Raw genomic sequence first — 18,297 nt, 5'->3', positions numbered from 1 at the left:
CCCAAAGCCACCCGGGAGAGGAATTCTACAGCATTCCGTAACAGCTGGCTGTGGCACCGAGCGTCTCAGGAGAAATTAGAGAAGTAGTTGATGATTCCAGGGTGAAGTGAGCATAGGGTTAGGTTAGGGTTGGGGTTAGGGTTAGGGTTAGGGTACCAACCAAAGAATGTTGGCAGAGTTGGGATTCTCAGAAGGAAGCATTCCTGTTTTCTATAGTCCAGACATTATTGATTGTGTGCTGTGCCCAGATCAGGGGGGAAATTGAGCATTTATCTGTAATATCCTGTATTTTTAATATCTTTTCATATCTACCACTGTTTATTATAAAACAAACATATTCAGAATTTCTAATCGGATAAAAAAAATATGCCAGTAGAAGTTCTAGTATCCTCTTCCTGTCCTACAATGAACCGTCTACGCAATAGCCTGTGCAGCTGACTGGGGGGCCCCTGGCGAGGGCCGTCCTTCTGACTTCACAGTAGCACGTGAGGTGCAGCTTTGAGGTCCCCACCCCCAGAGAGTATGTCAGGCCCCCAGGCCTGGGCGTCTGTGTTTTTAATCAGCTGCCCTAGGGGTCTTGATGCCAGTTATTCTTTGGACTTGCCTTAGAAATCCTTCCTCTACACCAGTGGTTCTCAACCTTCCTAATGCCGCGGCCCTTTAATACAGTTCCTCATGTTGTGTGACCCCCAACCATAAAATTATTTTCGTGGCTACTTCATAACTGTAATTTTGCTACCGTTATGAATCATAATGTAAATATCTGATATGCAGGATGTATTTTCAGTTACAAATTGAACATAATTAAAGCATAGTGATTCATCACAAAAACAATATGTAATTGTATATGTGTTTCCCGATGGTCTTAGGCGACCCCTGTGAAAGGGTCCTTCAGCCCCCAAAGGGGTCGCGACCCACAGGTTGAGAACCGCTGCTCTAGAGTTTCAAGTGAAAGAGAAGAAACAGAACACTACCGCCAGACTGTAACAGGAAGTATTTAAGTATTCTTTGGGGAGAAATCTGTAACTCTGAGCCTCACCTCATCTGGCTTCTCACCTTAAGAGGTTGGGCTTAAGTGTGAGAAAACTCCAGAAGGGAATGTTTTTGAAAATTTCCAAAAGCTGGACCTTGACGGATCCGTTTTTAAGGTAGATGTATTGACTGGCTTGTTTTAAGGCCTCCAACGTAGCCATGAATCCATCCCCTTCTTTTCATCCCCACTGACCCCACGCACATTAGGTCCTGTGACCGCCAGGAAGAAAACAGACTGGGATACAAGGAGATAATGTTGGACTGCGCGTGTGCCGGACAGGGAAGGCCGCTGGAGGTGATGTGAGTCCGGCCTTGGGGGAAGAGTAGAGTGTGCACCAAGGCTCCAAGGCAGACGTGGGCTGGACAGACAGAAGCGCCTGGAGGTGGGGCAGTCCGGGAGGCCTGTTGGGACCGGGCCCTGAGGTGACTGGATCAGACCGAACCGGCTCTGGGCTGTGCTTTTCACTGTGACAGGAAGAAGCTATAGTTATTTCCCGGGGCGACTGTAACAAAGTACTACAAACTAGAGGCCAGAAGTCGCCGAGCCGAGCCGAGTCCTGCACCGGCTCCGGGGGTCTGTTCCGGGCCTCTCTCCTAGCTGCTGGGCGCCCTGACGTGGAGACCCATGACCCCAGCCTCCGCCGTGCCCTGTGGCATTCTCCCTGTGCGTGCGGGCCATCACAGGGCCTTGCACAAGGACTTAGTGGCGTTAGGGCTCACTCATCTCCAGGATGACCTCATCTTAACTAATTACATCTGAGGTTCCGCACAGACGCCGTCGGAGGATTTGCACTTTCAGAAATTGCTCTGGATGGCAGAGGGGTCCAGCTGAAGATGATGGGGGTGACTAAGCGGCGAGGGGGCTGAGGCAAGGGGTCGCGCCCCCGGGAAGGACCGATGGGCATGCTGACAGATCGGTGATGGGGCAGATGAGGAGGAGCCAGGTCATTAAGGGCCCCAGCACTTACACACCATCATCAAAATCTCTGCACAGCTCTGCTTGGCCTGGCTCAGCAAGGCCTCAAAGCCTCACTCTCTAGCCACAAGGCCTGGCTCTGTCCCTCCCCTGGCTGGCCTTTCCCTGGATTCCTGTCCCCAGCCTGTCTCCCTCTCTGTGATCAAACCCCTCCCTGCCTAACTGCCCCTTTCTCCAGGAAGCCTTCCTCATCCCCTCCAAATCTGGTTCAGGGCTGCCTGGTCCTGTCAGTACTTGGTCAGCATCTGTCTGCCCAACTGGCTACAAATCCTGAGAAGAAAGGGACCCAGATGGCATTGCTCACTGCTGAGCCCAGGACCCAACACCACGGGAGTTTCCAGAGCCACAGCCTGTGCTCAGAGCCGTGTGGGAGGAGGTGGGTGGGCGGGAGGTCCTGAGGAGGTCAGGCTGGGCCCCTGCTGCCCTCTTGGGAGGTGCTGGCCACTAGGATGGCCTGGTGCTCCCTGTCTACCCTGGGTGCACTCACCAGTGCGAGTGCCACTGAGAGTCTTCCTGCAAGGCCAGGATGGAAGCAGGCGTGCTGGGACCTCCTTCACAACTAGGCCCAGGAGGGAGATGAGGATGCTCGTGCATACAGCGAAGACTGATCACGGCCACCCCAGGCCAGGAGAATGGTGCCCATGACAACAGGCCGGGGCCTCTAAAACCCAGAGGTCATCCCAGGCAGCTTAAGGACATGCAGCCTGACCTGGAAGATGGAACCCAACTGGAGACAGAGTACTAGTTTTAGCTGGAAAGACCCTGGTGGGACCCAGAATTTCAGCTCAGCAGCCCCTGGCCAGTCCCTGCCACTGGAAGTTCTGACCTAAACTGAAGATGACACCAGAACAAGGAAGTGTTTCGGGGAGGGGGGCCTGGTCTTGGCCCAGGGAGCAGCCGGTGAGAATGGGCACACTGGAGCAAGTCGTCATGTGAACAGAGAGCAAAAATGGGCCGTCCTTCAGGTGCTTCCAGGCCAGTGCAAGAGGCTCTTCCTCGCTGGCCCTCGGAGGCCGGGGGCCCCGCCCCGCCCTGTGAGGAGTTCTGTCTCTGGCTGAGCACATGCATGTGGACGTGGGGGCCTCGGCCAGTGCAGGCGTGGGCCTGGCTCAGGTCCCAGAGCAGCAAGGAGACCCAGGTGGGCTGGAGACGGCCTGTCTGCGCGAAGCTGTTGTGCTGGGTTCTCTCACTCCATGCGCCATGGCCTTTCGTGTCTCGGGATAGGAGGTGGCTTTTCCATGGCTGAAGAGTTCCTTTGGTGGGAAAGAGGCCTTGGACAGGAGGCAGAGGGATGGCTTGGTGCCCTCGCGAGGCCCAGGGAGCCTCGGTGCACTGTGAACATAGGGGCGAGGGCTGTGTTAGAAGGGCCTCAGGCAGCAGCGTCGCTGACTCAGCCAGGAAGGCGGAGTCACCGGCCTGCGCTACCCAGATGCTCTCTGTCACTGGCTCAGCCAGGGCCACAGGGTCAAGGCTGTGCTCGGCCCATGCTTTGTATCAGGGAATTGTGGCTCAGGGCTAAGGACACCCGGGGTCCGGGAATCGATTCCCAGATGTCCCGGGCAGGTTAGGCAGTGGTGGCCCCCAGAGCCGGAAGGTCAGGGGTGGTCGCCCTTGAGTAAGGTGGGAAATGTCTCTTGTGTTTCCTCAGGTTAGAAATCTGTGCTACATGGTGACAAGGCGGGAGAGGACGAAACACGCCATCTGCAAACTCCAGGAGCAGATATTCCACCTGCAGATGAAACTTATTGAACAGGATCTGTGTCGAGGTAGGCGCCTTCCCTGCCCAACACCAGCCACCTCAGTGTGCACACACTCAAGGGGTTGGGTCCCAAGAAGGGTGTGTCTATGGAGCCTGGTTTGGGGCATGTGCATGGGGCCCGGGGCCACTGGCCCTCACCCCTACCCTCTGTCATTCAGTAGCGGCCGAGAGGGGGACCTCCCCAGGGTCCCAGGTGTGTATTGTTAGGCAAGGAGCCAGAGGTTGGAGTGTGGGCATCAGGCCTGGCCTGCCCTCTGAGAGCGTTCTTATCCACTAGGGACACCAGGTAGTGCCAGGGCCACAGTGGTTCAGTAGTAAATTGCATGTGAACAGGTGTGGACCAGAGGTCCTAGTGGCTGTGTGCTGGTGCTGGGGCAGGAAGGGCCAGAAGCCGGCGAGATTCCCTGACCCATGTGCCTGAGTGTTGAACCTGAAGAAAGCAGCTGCCCAGTGATGGAAGAGGTCCTTTTACTCTGGCCTCAGAGGATTCAGGCCCTGTGCCAGAAGCTATCCCCTCTTATTTCTTACTCTCCTGCATCACATGCATTTAATAGATTTGGAAATCAAAGGCCAAAGAAGCTCTGGCTTTGCTTTTATCTGTTAGTTGTGTGGATGTTGCCAGACACAGGGCTCTTCCTGGAGTCTTCACATGTTAAGGAGGGCAGTGCTTGACCCCCAAAGGTGCTCTCGTGTTGGATTTCCTGCAGCAGGAATAGCTGGATGGAGAGGGATTTCGAGCCAGGGGCGGCCACTGCCAGTTCAGCCTCTGGGTCAGGCTGAGCCTGGAGTGGACAGAGAAGAGAGCTGCCAGGCCACCACTGGAGCCGATGACTGAAGGCTGGCCACCCCTGCCTGAGAGCCAAGCCGCCTCATCTGCACTTTGGGATCGCCACCCACTCTGGCCCAAAAAACCAGGAGTGCCAAGTAAAGACGGTGGGTCACAGCCATGCAGAGCTCAGAGCTCGCCGTGCACCCTCAAGACTATGGCAGCTCCCTGGCGCCCGGAGTGGTCCCCGGCTCCCTCTCCTCTGTGATTGGTTCCGTGAGCACTAACTGAGCGTGGACGGAGGCCAGGCCCTGTGCTGGGCATTGCGGGCACACTGCTGCGGGCTGAACGGACAGGGTCCTGCCCTTGTGGAGCTCACCACCTGGAAAGACAAAGGGAAGTGGTGGCCAGGGGCGGCAGCGGTGCTGGTGCAGGGACAGCTGTGAGGGAGGCTTCACGGCGGCAGCGGTTCTGCAGCAGCCTCGGGCTTCCTGGGACCACACTGTGGGCACATCCAGCCGCAGGAGCGACACAGCCCAGGCAGCAGCGTGGCACGGCCTGCAGTGCCCGAGGCACGGGATTCCAGAAGCATGTTCAAGAGTCGCAACATTTGCAGCTCCCAGGTCTGAGTGGCCACAACAGGCAGCCCTCTTTCCGGGCAGAGGACTGGTTTGCCTCTGCCCGAAGCTGACGCCCTCCGTGTTGTGTGCTTGACCCCTGGCGTGGGATGTGGGCTACAGGCATATTGCCAAGGCCTGTCTGGCCAGAGGGCTTGAGAAGGCTTCCCGGTGGCAGTGGTATTTATTGAGGCTGGAGCTGAACCAGGTGAAGGCCAGGACAAGGAAGGAGTATTTTTGGAGACCCAGAGACCAGAGCTTATCTTGTTAGAGAAACTGGAAGGAAGCTGCTGGTATCGGTGCGATTAGAGCAGAAGGAAGATGTCCAAAGTGAGGCTGAGGGGTTGCCAAGGTTGACCAGGCAAGGTCCTGTGACCCTCAGGAGCTCAGACTAGCTGAGGACAGTGGGGGCCTCAGAAGCCTGCCCCACAGTATATGGGCACTGGTCCCATGTTCTAGATGTGGAGACTGAGGCCCAGCAGGAGCTGCACAGGGAATCAGCAGCCGAGCTGGGAAGATTACAGAGCTGGGACCACACCCCCCAACATTTTCTTAAATCCTTATTTAGGAAGCCCTCCGGCCTGCAGCTGAGAAGCTGGGAGAATATTCCTGGCAGCTGGGCCTCCCCCTCCATAGGTCCCTCCCTGCTTGGGTGTTTTCTCTGGCTCCCTAGACCCCTATGGTCATGGACTAAAGGGGTATGAAGGTTAGGTGTGCAGCCAGGTCTCCCATCTCCTGTCTGACCTCAAAAGCAGACCAGGAGACCAAGGCAGGAGACCAGCTCAAGGGACTAACCAAAACCTCTTGACTCCTCAGATAGTGTTCTGTCCACCTTCATGTCCAGCTCCTTGGCCTAGCATTCAAGACCCTGCCCTGTCCACTCACCTCCAGCCAGCCTTCCACCACCAGGACTCTCCCAGGACCTGTAGGCCATGCAGATCAGGCTGCAGTCCAGATCCTGCAAGGTGGCCCTCCACCCACTTCAAGGCCCTGTGCCCTCCCCAAACCCGGCCAGAGCAGCAGTGGGCAGTTACACACTCTCCCACACCGCCTGCCCCTGGACTCACAGGAGCCGCAGTTATCCAAGCCCCAAGGCTCTGAGCCAGGGGTACAGAGCAGGGCAAGGCGACCGGGTGGTGAGGCACCTGGTGAGGAGGGCCTCCTGGGGTGGCACGCAGGGACCTTGGTTCTGGCCGAGGCCGTCTGGGATAACCACCTGCTCTCTCTCTCCCTGGTGCAGAGCGGTCTGGGAGGAAACCAAAGGGCAAGAAGAGCGACTCGAAAAGGAAAAGCCGTGAGGGCCCAAGGGGCAGCCCCGAGAAGAAAGAGAAAATGAAGGCGGGGCCCGACTCAGTCCTGGGGCAGCTGGGTAAGTGGCCATGCTGGCCTGGCAGACTGGCAGGGCTCACACCATCCCTCCACTTGCAGCCCCCATATGAGGCCGGCTGGGACCATCAGCACCCACTGCACAGAGCGGGAGGCCTTTGCCCAGGCATTCCACCTCCTGGCCATAAAAGAGACTAGGGTTTCGGAGCCCGGGTGCCATCCGAGAAATTCCCCTTTTGTAGACCTGGAGGCTGTGTCCAGGAGCTCAGGAACTGACTGCTCATTCCACTGGCCAGGGTCCTGGAGGCCCTGAAGGGACCTAGGCCACCTGGCCCTTCTGGGAGCCACCGCCACGCTGGGAGGTGTGGGCCCCAGGGTTCTCCATCCTTGTCCCACTCGGCCAGAACCTTTCAATGGGCCCTCTCTTCAGTACCAGTGAACCTTCATGACAGAGAGACCCAAAGGAGTGGCCAAAGGCACTGGCCCAACCCGTCCTCACTGTCACAGACTGTACTGCTACCCCGTAAGCCAAGCAGCCCTTGAGGGGACCCCAGCAGTGGGCTTTGTCTCCCAGGATGTCACATGCTTCCCCCAGAGCACTTCGCAGGGATGGCAGTAGAGTCCCCTTCTAGGCCTCACTTCTAGCACAGAAGCCCCAGGTCGTCTCTTATCTCCCTCCGTCTCAGGAAGGGGACAAGTTGGGTGTCTAATGGGATGCTAGTCTCACTAGCTGTCCCAAGACCTGAGGAAGGAGGGGGGGTGGGGGGGTGGCCTATAGCTAGAGCAGGCACTGACATCCAAGAGGGGCCTTATACCCTGATACATTGCCACCTTATTCATGCCTGACACCCTTACCCAACTTCCTTGTTTTGGAAGCTCTGGGAGGCAATGTGCATAGAAACCCAGCGCCCCCTGGTGGCCTGAGGGCACATTCCTCCATTCCTCCGCTCCCTGCACCTCATGGGTGTGCAGGGCCAAAGGCCCTTGCTTGTTTTAATATTCTCCTGTGGCCACCTGAAAATTCTCAATAATAATTTTTGAACACGGAGCCTGCAAAGCCTGCTGGGGAGGGTCAGAAAGGGATTCCAGAGAGGGTGGGACTGACACCTGCTGGCATCTCACCTTCCTCCTCTCTCCCCTCCCCCAGGCCTGTCCACCTCGTTCCCCATCGACGGCACCTTCTTCAACAGCTGGCTGGCGCAGTCGGTGCAGATCACAGCGGAGAACATGGCCATGAGCGAATGGTCACTGAATAATGGGCACCGCGAGGACCCTGCGCCCGGGCTGCTGTCGGAGGAGCTGCTGCAAGACGAGGAGACGCTGCTAAGCTTCATGCGGGACCCCTCCCTGCGACCCGGCGACCCTGCCAGGAAGGCCCGTGGCCGCGCCAGCCGCCTGCCTGCCAAGAAGAAGCCACCACAGGATGGGCCTGGTTCACGGACAACTCCGGACAAACCCCCCAAGAAGCCCTGGGGCCAGGATGCAGGTGGAGGCAAGGGGGGTCCAGGTCAAGGACCACCTGCCAGGAAACCTCCACGGCGAACACCTTCTCACCTGCCGTCCAGTCCTACAGCTGGGGACTGTCCCATCCCCGCAGCTCCCAAGAGCCCCCCACCGCTGGCCCCTGACACCCCCGACGAGGCAGCCCCCATGGCTGCCGACTCGAATGTCCAAGTGCCTGGCCCAATGGCAAGCCCCAAGCCCTCAGGCCGGCTGCGGCAGTTCCGTGAGAGCAAGGGAACCCGGAGGTCATCGGGTGCCAGGCCTGATACCGGGACAGGACCTCCTTCTGCTGTGGCCGAGAGGCCAAAGGTCAGCTTACACTTTGACCCTGAGACTGATGGCTTCTTCTCTGATAGGGAGATGAGCGACTCAGACGTGGAGGCTAAGGACAGCGGGGTACAGCGGGGTCCCCGGGAAGCAGGGGCTGAGGAGGTGGTCCGCATGGGGGTTTTGGCCTCCTAAGTCACCCCTACCCCTGTCTCAGGCCCTGCCCTAGTCCCCCATGAGGCCTCAGCCCAGTCACAACTGCCATTTCCAATCTGCTGAGTGTCCCAGACTCTCAAGGCTGCCACTCCGTTGTGGTTTTATTTTTAATACAGAGAGAGTTCCGAATTCTACACTGTTGTCTTTCCTCTGTGCTGGCCTAGGACATTAGGATTCCTCCCACAGCTCTGGCTGCAAGGACCGGGCCAAGTCCTATGCAGCACCCATGTGGCGGCGGCAGCCCCGCCCGGCGTTGCTGGGCTCCTGGCTAGATGCAGACAAGGTGAAGGAGAGCTCAGGACGCCAGCCCGCTGCCACTGGGTGACACAGAATGTCGTTTGGGCATTATTTCATGGCAGATGGGCCAGCCCAGGGCCTGCCCACCTTGCCCTCAAATTCCACTGGAGTCCATTTGGGGGGTCCTGCTGCACTCCACTGATCCCCAAGGAAGTCTATAATAAGTGATACCCAGCCAGAGTCTACTCACTGTCACAAGCACAACGAGCTTACATGAGAAAGCACTGAGGGGGCGCAGAGGGCCCTGCTGGTTCCAGGGGAACCCCAACCGCCCCTGTCAACCCACATCGAAGGCCTGCCCACCCACCCCGCCACCCTCCACTCCCTTGCTGCTCGGCCCTGCCAGCGCCCAGCCCTGCAGCCCCAGGAAGGGGTTTCCAGAACCCTTTCTGAGCTGCGCCACTTTCTCAGGGGACTCCCGGGCAGCCAGCCACCAGTGCCAGTGGAGGGCTGCCAGGGAGGGCCAGTGCCCAGACGGGGGCGTGGGCTCAGACTTGCCCGCTGCAGAGAATCGCTCCGGGCTCCAACTTCCTTCCTTCCGTAGGAGCCAGTCTCGGCCAAAGTCTGGTCACTCCCAGACAGCTGACCAGGCCCTTCGCCTTTTCAGGTTTCCCAGTCCTGCTAAGAGATGAGCTGCTTCCTCGGTTTCCTTCTGGAAACTCCTTCCAACTAGCAGTGGGATCCCGGGGCCCAGGCGGCCGCCTAGGCTGCTGGGGCTGTTTTAAGTCTTGCTGGAGGCTCCTGGTTCCTCTCCCTGTGAGCCTTAACCCCCTTTCCCAACTGTGCCCTCCCTCCCCGCCACCCACCCGCCTCTCCTCCCCTCCCCTCCAGGTCCAGGTAGTTGCTCTGAAGAGTTTTAGTGGAGTGGCCCCAGGGTGATAGCTCAGGGAACAAACAAAAAAGGAATTCAGTGAAAACGTGTGTTTTTTTCATTTGTGAATTACTCCTGGGTCACTTCCGCCACTGGTAAAGCCAGAACTTCTCCAACAAGAACCTTGCAAAAGCCCAGTGACAGTCGAATCATTCTGTGGATGCCAAAGAATATTTTGACCATAATACAGCACAGCCTGGACCGAGCACCTTGTCACTTGGACTTTTTTTAATGGAGGTCTTTAGCAACCGCTTATAGGAACATGCTCCTTGCACACACCCAAGGAGACCAGCTCTTGGAAGAGGATGCTGTTCCGCCGCCCGACTGTGGAAACCGGAACCAGGTGTTGGATTTCAAATCCTGGACTGGGCCCACCGTGAGCTTTCAGGAGCAGCCTCACAGTGGGGAGGGACACGCGGGAAACCCGCCCGGCCCAAGTCCTGACCGAGAGGTTCCCCCATGCGAATGAACACACAGCGCAATCCGGGGATCGGAGCAGCTTGACCACTCGCCCCCGACTCCAAAACTACCGAGGTACGACAGTGGCGTTGTCATTGACACTCAGCTTTATGTGAATTTTAGCAAAACAGGAAACAAAGATGATGACTCAGTTCAGGGGATCGGACAAATGTGTCCAGTTGGAACGGACTCAGCAGGCTTCAAGGACTCTGGGCGTTGGGATGGCATGAGCTACCGCGTAGTTTAGTCTGCCTGCCACCTGGGTAGCAGTGGCCAGTGCAGTGTCAGCAGCAGCGTCCCAACCCCGTTCTCTGTTTACTGCCTTTGAACAGACCTCCTTCCTCCCCCGTGCTTCACGTCACAGCCTTGTCTGTGCTGGATTGCTCAGTCTGACCTCGCAGGAAGCAAGGGATGAGCTTAAAGAACAACCAAACTTTCCCTGGGGTGAGGGGACTAGGGTGGCAGGAATGGCTTAGGTCCAGGAAACTCAGCACTTGCCCCCGACCCCTTCATCCATCCTGAGGCGGGGTCTGGGCCCTGGAGGCAGGAGAGAGCCTGGGAGGGCGTACGGGGCAGCTGGCGTTCTTCAGGGGCCTCTGCTCAGCTTGGCTCTGGGTTCTGGCCCTCTTCTCTCCTGGCTCTTGCTTTGTTTGGGCAGATTATCCCTGGGGCATGGTGTCTGGTGAGGCTGGTGGGGGCCCCTCCCAGGCCAGGCCAGGCCCTAACCTCCCTTCACCAGGCAGCTGCCCACTTCAGGATGTCCACCTGCTGCAAGGAGGACGAGGATGCCGGTGTCCACTTCTTCCCTCCATTAGCCACGGCCCCTTCACTCTTTGCCCAGCCTCTGTCCATCGTGTTGAAGGCCTTGCCACCCCTGAGGTTAACGTGGGGCGAAGGCAGACGAGAAGAGGCCTTTCCGGGCCAGAGGCTGGGGCAGATCTTGCCCTCGCCCACACTGCCCACACTCACTGGCCCTCAGGTAGGGAGAAGCTGCTGTCACTCATCCTGACCGTCATCCTCATTTCCCAGGCCCAGCTGCCCACCGTCCCCTCCCCCCTCATCACAGTGAGAAAGGATAATGTACAAGGGAAGTATTTTTATGGATCATAAATGTATTTTACAGCAAATGAGGAGAAAGGTAGAAGGGTTTATTTTATTAAATGGGCACTGACTTGGTGACAGTGCGTGAGAGGCCACCCAGGTTTCCACATGGGGGCTGGTCTGTGGCTGTGTCCACGTGCATGCGTGTCCCTGCGCGTGGATGGGCACACGATGGGACGTGCTAGGGCAATTCCTAGAGAATCAGCTGCCCAACTCTAACCGACATGGGCAACAGCTGGACTTGGCCTTCCCTTGCTCACTGCTGGATGTGGCCAACCTCTGCCCATGTCCAAAGCTCTGCAGAATGGTCTGGATGCCTGTAGCAAGGCCCTTGGGGAGGCCACTTCCCATGCCCCTGGCCCAGCTGGCCACATTGGCCAAAGAGCCAGGGCTGGAGTCTGGGACTTTTGGTTGTTCTTTAGGGCACTTCCTGCCACCTTGTCCCTCAGATGCACAACCCTCTGTGCTCCACGTCGGCTCGGGGTGGGGGGATGATATGAATGTCACAGGAGGAGACACCTTCTGTCTTTGTTTCAAAGAAAGTGATGTGCCATTTGTTAATATACAAGAGAAATACTGAAAATATATTGAAAAGAGCAATTTTAAATTATTTTTGGCTTATGTTGCAATATTTATTTTCTTGTATTAGAAAAGATTCCTTTGTAGAGAAAAAATGTATTTTTCATTAACGCAAAGACCTATCTCTCCTTTTTGTACATTGTCCGTGTTCGCTACCCTTGATGAGCAATAGGATGTATGGCCGCCCCGGTGTGGCCGGCGCCCACCGTGCCCTGCATGACATGTGTTGCCGCTGCTACGTAGCTTTCAGTCCCATCCTGTCCTGCTCACTCCTGGGCTTCCAGACCTGGCCACCCCCAGGGCCTGTGTCTCAAGGAGCCCTTTGCACTCCTCATGTGTTGGCAAACGCAGTTAATAAAGCAATGTTTTCTGTGCTGGTCGGTGTGAGGCTTCGTTGCATTGAGGGGGCAGGGGCCCGAGAGTCCTGTGCGCAGGCTGGACAGTGGCCCAGTGGAACAGCAGTGCTCCCTGGATGTCCCAAGGGGCCTGCTGCTACCCCCTCAGGAGTCGTCATAGTGATGGCCACCGTGACCGCTCTACGGGCCAGCGGCTGTGCTTAAGAGCTGAGTTTCTTTTGCCCCTCACTGTCGTCGCCCCCTAGGATTCAGAGCGGATGAGGGGTATACCCAAAGCCACGCCTCTGGTAAGAGGGGAAGTCCTACATCACAGGCAGGACTGTTGGAGTCTTGCCACCCCCGTGAGCCACCGGCCTGGGACAGTGGGAAGGTTTGGGAGGGAGCTTAGCAATGTCCCTACACCAGGGAAGAATTTTGCTCAAGTGTGTGTTTCATTATTTTCTGATTCCGCTCCAAGCTCTGGAAAGTGTGGGAAGTGTCACTGTCCCTCCCGGGGCAGCTCACAGTCCAGCAGGAACCCAGACATGAGGGAGTGGGAGTCATGGAGGCCTGAGCTGATTGGAGGGGGGTAACGCCATTAATTCATTCAACAATGAATCCATTTGATCACACACCTGGTTCAGCCAGAGCTCTGGGCTGTATACTGTGCATGTCACCAGGGCCTGCCCTCAGAGCTTCCGGGCAATGGGACCTGAAGAATAAACAGTTGCTTGCCCAAAGGGAGCTGCACAGAAGGGAGAGACAAGAAACATTCCTGGTGGAGGACTCGGTCGACACAGGTAAAGACCGGTCAAAGATGCGTGGAGTGGATCTCACACCTGAGCCCAAGGGAGGCTGTGTGGAAAGGGATTGAATTGGGACTCTAGCTTCTGGAGCCGCTGACTTAGTCATTTAAGACAGCAAACTGCCCCATTTCCTAACCAGTGCAATAGGAGGCAGGTCCCCACAGCCACCTCCAGACTCACAAAGTTCTGTGACTCCACAGCATAGGAAATAAACCTGGGGGCTCCTGGGAGGCCCCAGGAGCTGTGATTTGGAGCTGCCCTGGGCTCAGCACCACAGCCTCTCCCTTCGCCCAGGGCCAGCCCGATGCCACAGTGATCCAGAGTCACGCGAGGTCCCCCTACCCCTGCAAGACCTGCACCTGACAGCACACCCAGCTGACAGATGTGGGCACCTTTGGGTCGGAAGCAGCCATGCTCAATGGAAATAATGGTACAAGTAAGTGCAGTAGCTACACATTTTTAAAAGTACAGGAAAAATTAATTTTAATAATTTTATTTAACCCATGATGTCCCACATATGATCACATAAACATGTAATTAATATAAAACAGTTATTAATACAATATTTTGCATTCTGTTTGCGCTGTGGGTGTGCTGCACTCACACCTCATTTGGATGAGCCACGTTTCAAGCTCAGTAGCCACGTGGCTGACAGCGACTCCATGGCAGCGCAGCCCTGGAGCCGTCAGCTGTGCCTGGTGGCCTTGGGCTCATATCTGATCGGTGCTCCTAGGCCTTCGCTCCTGTCACTGCCTCTGCCGTCCCTGCCCCCTGAGAGCCCCCGAGGACAGGACAAGTGTAGGCCGAGCTGGTGGCAGCTTCCCGTGGAGGCCAGTTCTCTGCCGGCAGCTCCCAGGGGGGTGTCCACTCACCCGCACTTCAGTTGTGCCTGCCTGATTCAGCACTCACTGAGCACCTGCTGCTGGGCCCTGCGGCCCAGGATGACCACAAGCCCCTGTGGAGAGACCAGGCCGGCGTGGGAGACGGCTTTCATCAGATAATCCCAAAGCAATGTGCAGTCACTCATTGAGACTGTGTGGCAAGTGAATGTGCGGCCTGCAGGGGGGAAGGTCTGCCCTCCCTGAACTCCCTTTACTCTGGCTACTCCTGCAAGTAAGATCTGGGGCGCCATCTACCGCCCGCTGGGCCCCAGCCCAGATATCTCCAGTCCTGAAACCCACAGGGCCAGAGCCAGCCCTGCATTCCCCGGGCTCAGACTCCAGCCTCTCTTGGCCCCTGCGCTCCAACGCCTCCCGGTGCAGAGAATCTTCTCCATCAGCCACAGGCACAGAGGCAGCTCACGGACCTGAGGCCTCCTGGGAGAATAAGGCATCGGCTGAGGCCTGCTGGGTCCCCCACCTGGATTGAGTGGGGAGGCCAAGGAGACCCAGGCCCTGCCTTCCTGCAACTGCCAAAGAAAGGCAGGAAGTCAGCAGTGGGCTGGAGAGGGAGCATGTCATACTCCCAGGGCTGGCCTCAGTCCTTATTGCACCTGTGTCTGTGCCCAGAGCTGCCAGAGGAGGCAGCCAAGGCCCCTTTCCTTGGAGACTAGCTCAGGGCTCGGAGGCCAGGAAATGCCCGGCTGATCACAGTGGTCTCACAGCTGCCCTCCCTCACAGGAGGCCTCCCATGCTTCGCCTGCCAGGCTCTTATGGGCATCCACGAGGGCCAACTCCTTTGCACTGCGAGGGCTGAGCCAGCCCCCCGACCTGTGTAGTCTGCCCAGCCACCCACTCTTCATCCCCCTGATGAGAGACTCAGGCAGAGGTGCATAAGGTTTCATGATCACCATGTGGCCCAATAAAAAATGAGTTAATAAAATGTGAATTTTAGGGCAGTCTTTGGGGTTCAGGCAGACTCAGAGGGAGGCAGGAATGGATGAGGGATTGGTCAAGCAGGTGACTTAAGGGGCCAGCTGAACGGAGCAGGGCGACGCTCCATACCCAGTGCGCTGAGCCAGACCTGGAGCTCAGAAGCATGCACACCATCCGTCCCGAGGGACCTGGGTCGGGACGCAGAGGCCCTGGTGCTGGCTTGTCAGGGAGACCTTCAGTGGGTTCGGCAGCAGGGCTGCCCGATTTAGCAAATAGAAATACACGACGCACAGTGAAATTAGAATTTCGACAAACAATGAATAATGCTTTGGTATAAATCTGTTCCAAATACCACATCCTGTATTTTTCCTGGCAATCCCAGTGGGAGGCCTCACATCCTCTGCTACACGGTGTCTAGGCAGAGGGTTGGTGCTGGCGTGGGATTTACCGTTGTAGACAAACTGGGGCAGACCCAAGACTGTCCGCACAACCCAAAGCGCTCACCCCCGCAATGCAAGAGCCATGGAAAGGGGCTACAGCCAGTGGCCAGGACAGACAGAACCCAGCCTGCACCTGTCTCACTGTGCCTCAGCCCCGAGGCCTCCAACCCAAGCTGAACAGGACTCGGAGGTGTCCCAGAAGGGACCTCGCTCCCTACAGCTCCTTGAGGCCCACGGCCCATTTATTTGCTGACTCAGGTCAGCATCTGAAAGAGTTCACGTTGGTTGCAGCACCCTTCACTACAGCCAAGAGGTAGCAGCAACCCAAGTATCCACACAGCGGTTCTCACCCTTCCTAACGCGCGGCCCTTTAATACAAATACAGTTCCTCGTGCTGTGGTGACCCCCAACCATAACATTATTTTCCTTGCTGCTTCATAGCTGTAATTTTGCTGCTGTTATGAATCGTAATGTAAATATCTGATATGCAGGATGTATTTTCATTGTTCACGACCCACAGGTTGAGAACCGCTGCAATGGATAAAGACAATGCAGAAGATACATGCAGTGGGACAGTATTCGTTCTTGAAAAGGAAAGAGCCTCTGACAAGTGCTATGACATGGATGGCCACGGAACGCACTATGCTAAGTGAAATCAGCCAGTCACAAGAACACACTGCACAATTCCCCTTACCTGAAGTATCTAAACTTTCTATGCTGTATCCAACTCACAGAAACAGGAAGTAGAGTGGTGATTGGCAGGGGCTAGGAGCAAAGCAGATGTGAGTTGCTTGGCGGGTGCAGAGGCAGGATGGGGGCCTGGGCTCTGGCGCACAGCGGTGTGCTTGTTGGTGACGGTACTGTGCTGTACGCTTGGAAATTGCTGGGAGGGTAAACTTTGTTTTGTGTTTTTCTGCCACCATTTTTTTTAAAAAGAATACTATACAGGAAAAAATATCCTGCTACATTCAATAATGTACAACTGCTTTGTTGCAACAAAAGACATAATATTAAGCAAAAAGAAGCCATTCTAAAATATTAAAAGGAAAAAAGAATTCAAGTTGGGTCTCTGCCTTTTGTGGAGCATCAATGATCCTCCTACATCCCCCAACTCAAACTCAGGCCTCTTTTTATTATTGTTATTTCCCTCCCAAGGCTTTTTGCACAACGCTGTAGGGAAATACAGTATGGCTAATGCAGGAGTGAGGAGACCAGGGTTCGAGTCTTCTCTCTGCCACTGATGTACCTCAATTTTCCCATCTGTACAATGGGAAAAGAGGTGTGGTTCCTGGGATTTCTAAAGTCCAGGTCCTGGGGGGAGAGTCCATGGTCAGAGGATGTGGTCAGTGAGGATCCAGGGAGAGGCTGCTGGGCCCTGGAATGTAAGGCCCTGGGTGAGGTGGGCTGGCTGGCAGGTGAGGTAGGCGAGCTCCCAGACTGGCCTTGGGCAGCGGGAGAGAAGGAAGAAGCTCTGCCCACTCATTCTGTGACCTTCCCCTAATCAGGTGCCTATCACACAGTGAAGGGGCAGCGGGTGCATAGCAGTGGTCTTGGGTGTGACCATGGCACGAGATACGAGGTCTGGTTGGGTCAGTGACAGGGCCTCAGGCCCCGGGAGGAAGGTGAGGCATCTGTCCTGCAGGCTTGGGGACGGGCCTCGGCCTCCTGCCTCTGTTCTGGGTGACAGCTGTTCTAAGACAGGCCACCCTGGGTCTAGAAGTTTGTGTTCAGTGGGTGATCCCCTCACTCTGCTTCCATCCTCAGCTAACATTAGCTACCTGTGGCCATTCCGGTCTACAGAATTCATCCATGAATGCACCATGAAGAAGAAAGCGACTAGAAATAGGATCTAGACGGCTGTGGGGTAATAATGGAGAATTAGTGACCTGTATTCGGGCCCTTTCTGGGCCTCAGTTTCCTCATTTATTACATGAGGACGAGAGTTCCCGCTGGCCCACCAGGCAGGGTGGCTGAGAGGCACAAAGGAGGCATGGGTGTGAAGGGGGTAAAATGAGGAGCCACTAGAGGCACAGAGGACAGGAGAAGCGGGGCTTGAGGCAGGGAGGCCAGAGGAATCTGTACTCTCCCTTCCTGGAAAATGAGCCCGGCAGCCCTGTTGTTTGCAAGTTCTCATGTGCCTTCCTACCCCTTCCTACCTGAGCCAGGACAACCAGGGTCTGGGGTCAGGGCAAGGCACTGGCCACCTGCAGCTCCCTGGGCAGGGCTGGGGAAGGGGCTGGGTGTAAACAGCTGGTGCTCATCCTGGAAGCAGCTCATGTGATGCCTGTAACAGTCAGCTGCCTGGGCCTGGGAAACACCCACCTCCCCAGCACTCTGGGCTCCCTGCCGCCATCCTGTTCACCTGAAACCTTGTATCCCAGGAGTCTGGAGGCAGCTGAAGAGGACGTCCCTCCTGTCCCCACCTCCTAGCTCCCTTTGCAAAGAAGGAATGTTCCATTGCTGGGCATCAAATGCTGTGATCAACAGGAAACTCAGAAGAGCAGCCAGGATTTGCAGGAGAAGCAGAGGGGGAAAGTGACTCAGCAGAAGAAACCTTGCTGGTGGATGTTCTGGACTGCTATTTTGGGGCTCTGGGTGATGGCCAGGTTCTGGTGACAGGTGCAAAGCCTTGCTTCCAGGTGCCAGCTGTAGTATTCATGCCCATTGGCTGGCCGAGGGAGGCCGAGGGGGCTTGGCAAGGAGCTCCAGTGGGTGGGTCTGACCCTGCCTCACCCAATGTAAGACACACAAATGGGCGCATGTCCAACAGGGAGCCGTGTGCCAGGTGGAGGCATCAGGAATCAGAGGAGATGCTCAAATCTTAGGGGCCCCTCTCCCCTCCAGGAGCACTGCCTTCTAGTCAAGAAAGGGAGTGGGACTGGCCCCAGCCTGCACCATCAACCCTGGGTGCTCAGGGTTGGGGGGGGCGGGCATGAAAGCTTGTGTTCAACTAACCACCTTCTCTAGGCTGAATTCTAGTGACAGAGAGCCTGTCATTTTGAAAGCCACCCAGTGCTAAGCCATCTCTGTTAAAAAAACAGCTTCCTCCAACTCAACTGCAGTTGTCTCCTTAAAACTTGGCCTTTTTATTCACATCGTCCTGAGCCCTGGAGCCACAGAGATCAAGTCCAAT

At 56.4% G+C, this 18,297-nt stretch overlaps 1 protein-coding gene across 7 annotated transcripts in view; it reads left to right on the top strand.

Moving 5' to 3' along the window:
- JADE2 (jade family PHD finger 2) overlaps positions 1-12,143 on the top strand; it is a 50,827-nt gene extending 38,684 nt beyond the window's left edge. For 6 of the 7 annotated variants that reach the window (XM_036312271.1, XM_036312268.1, XM_036312269.1 and 3 more), the window contains 3 exons: positions 3,657-3,774; positions 6,391-6,519; positions 7,624-12,143. In XM_036312271.1, the coding sequence (XP_036168164.1) occupies positions 3,657-3,774; positions 6,391-6,519; positions 7,624-8,441 (1,065 nt within the window). In that variant the 3' untranslated portion in view covers positions 8,442-12,143. The remainder of the gene's footprint in view (positions 1-3,656; positions 3,775-6,390; positions 6,520-7,623) is intronic. The other variant, XM_036312267.1, reaches the window with a different exon arrangement.
- The last annotated feature ends 6,154 nt before the right edge of the window (positions 12,144-18,297 follow it).

This window comes from Myotis myotis, unplaced genomic scaffold, assembly GCF_014108235.1.
Source record: "Myotis myotis isolate mMyoMyo1 unplaced genomic scaffold, mMyoMyo1.p scaffold_m19_p_6, whole genome shotgun sequence".
In the NCBI taxonomy this organism is placed as follows: domain Eukaryota; kingdom Metazoa; phylum Chordata; class Mammalia; order Chiroptera; family Vespertilionidae; genus Myotis; species Myotis myotis.
Note: the sequence above shows the minus strand (reverse complement) of the source record. Positions and strands in the feature narration are given on the sequence as shown.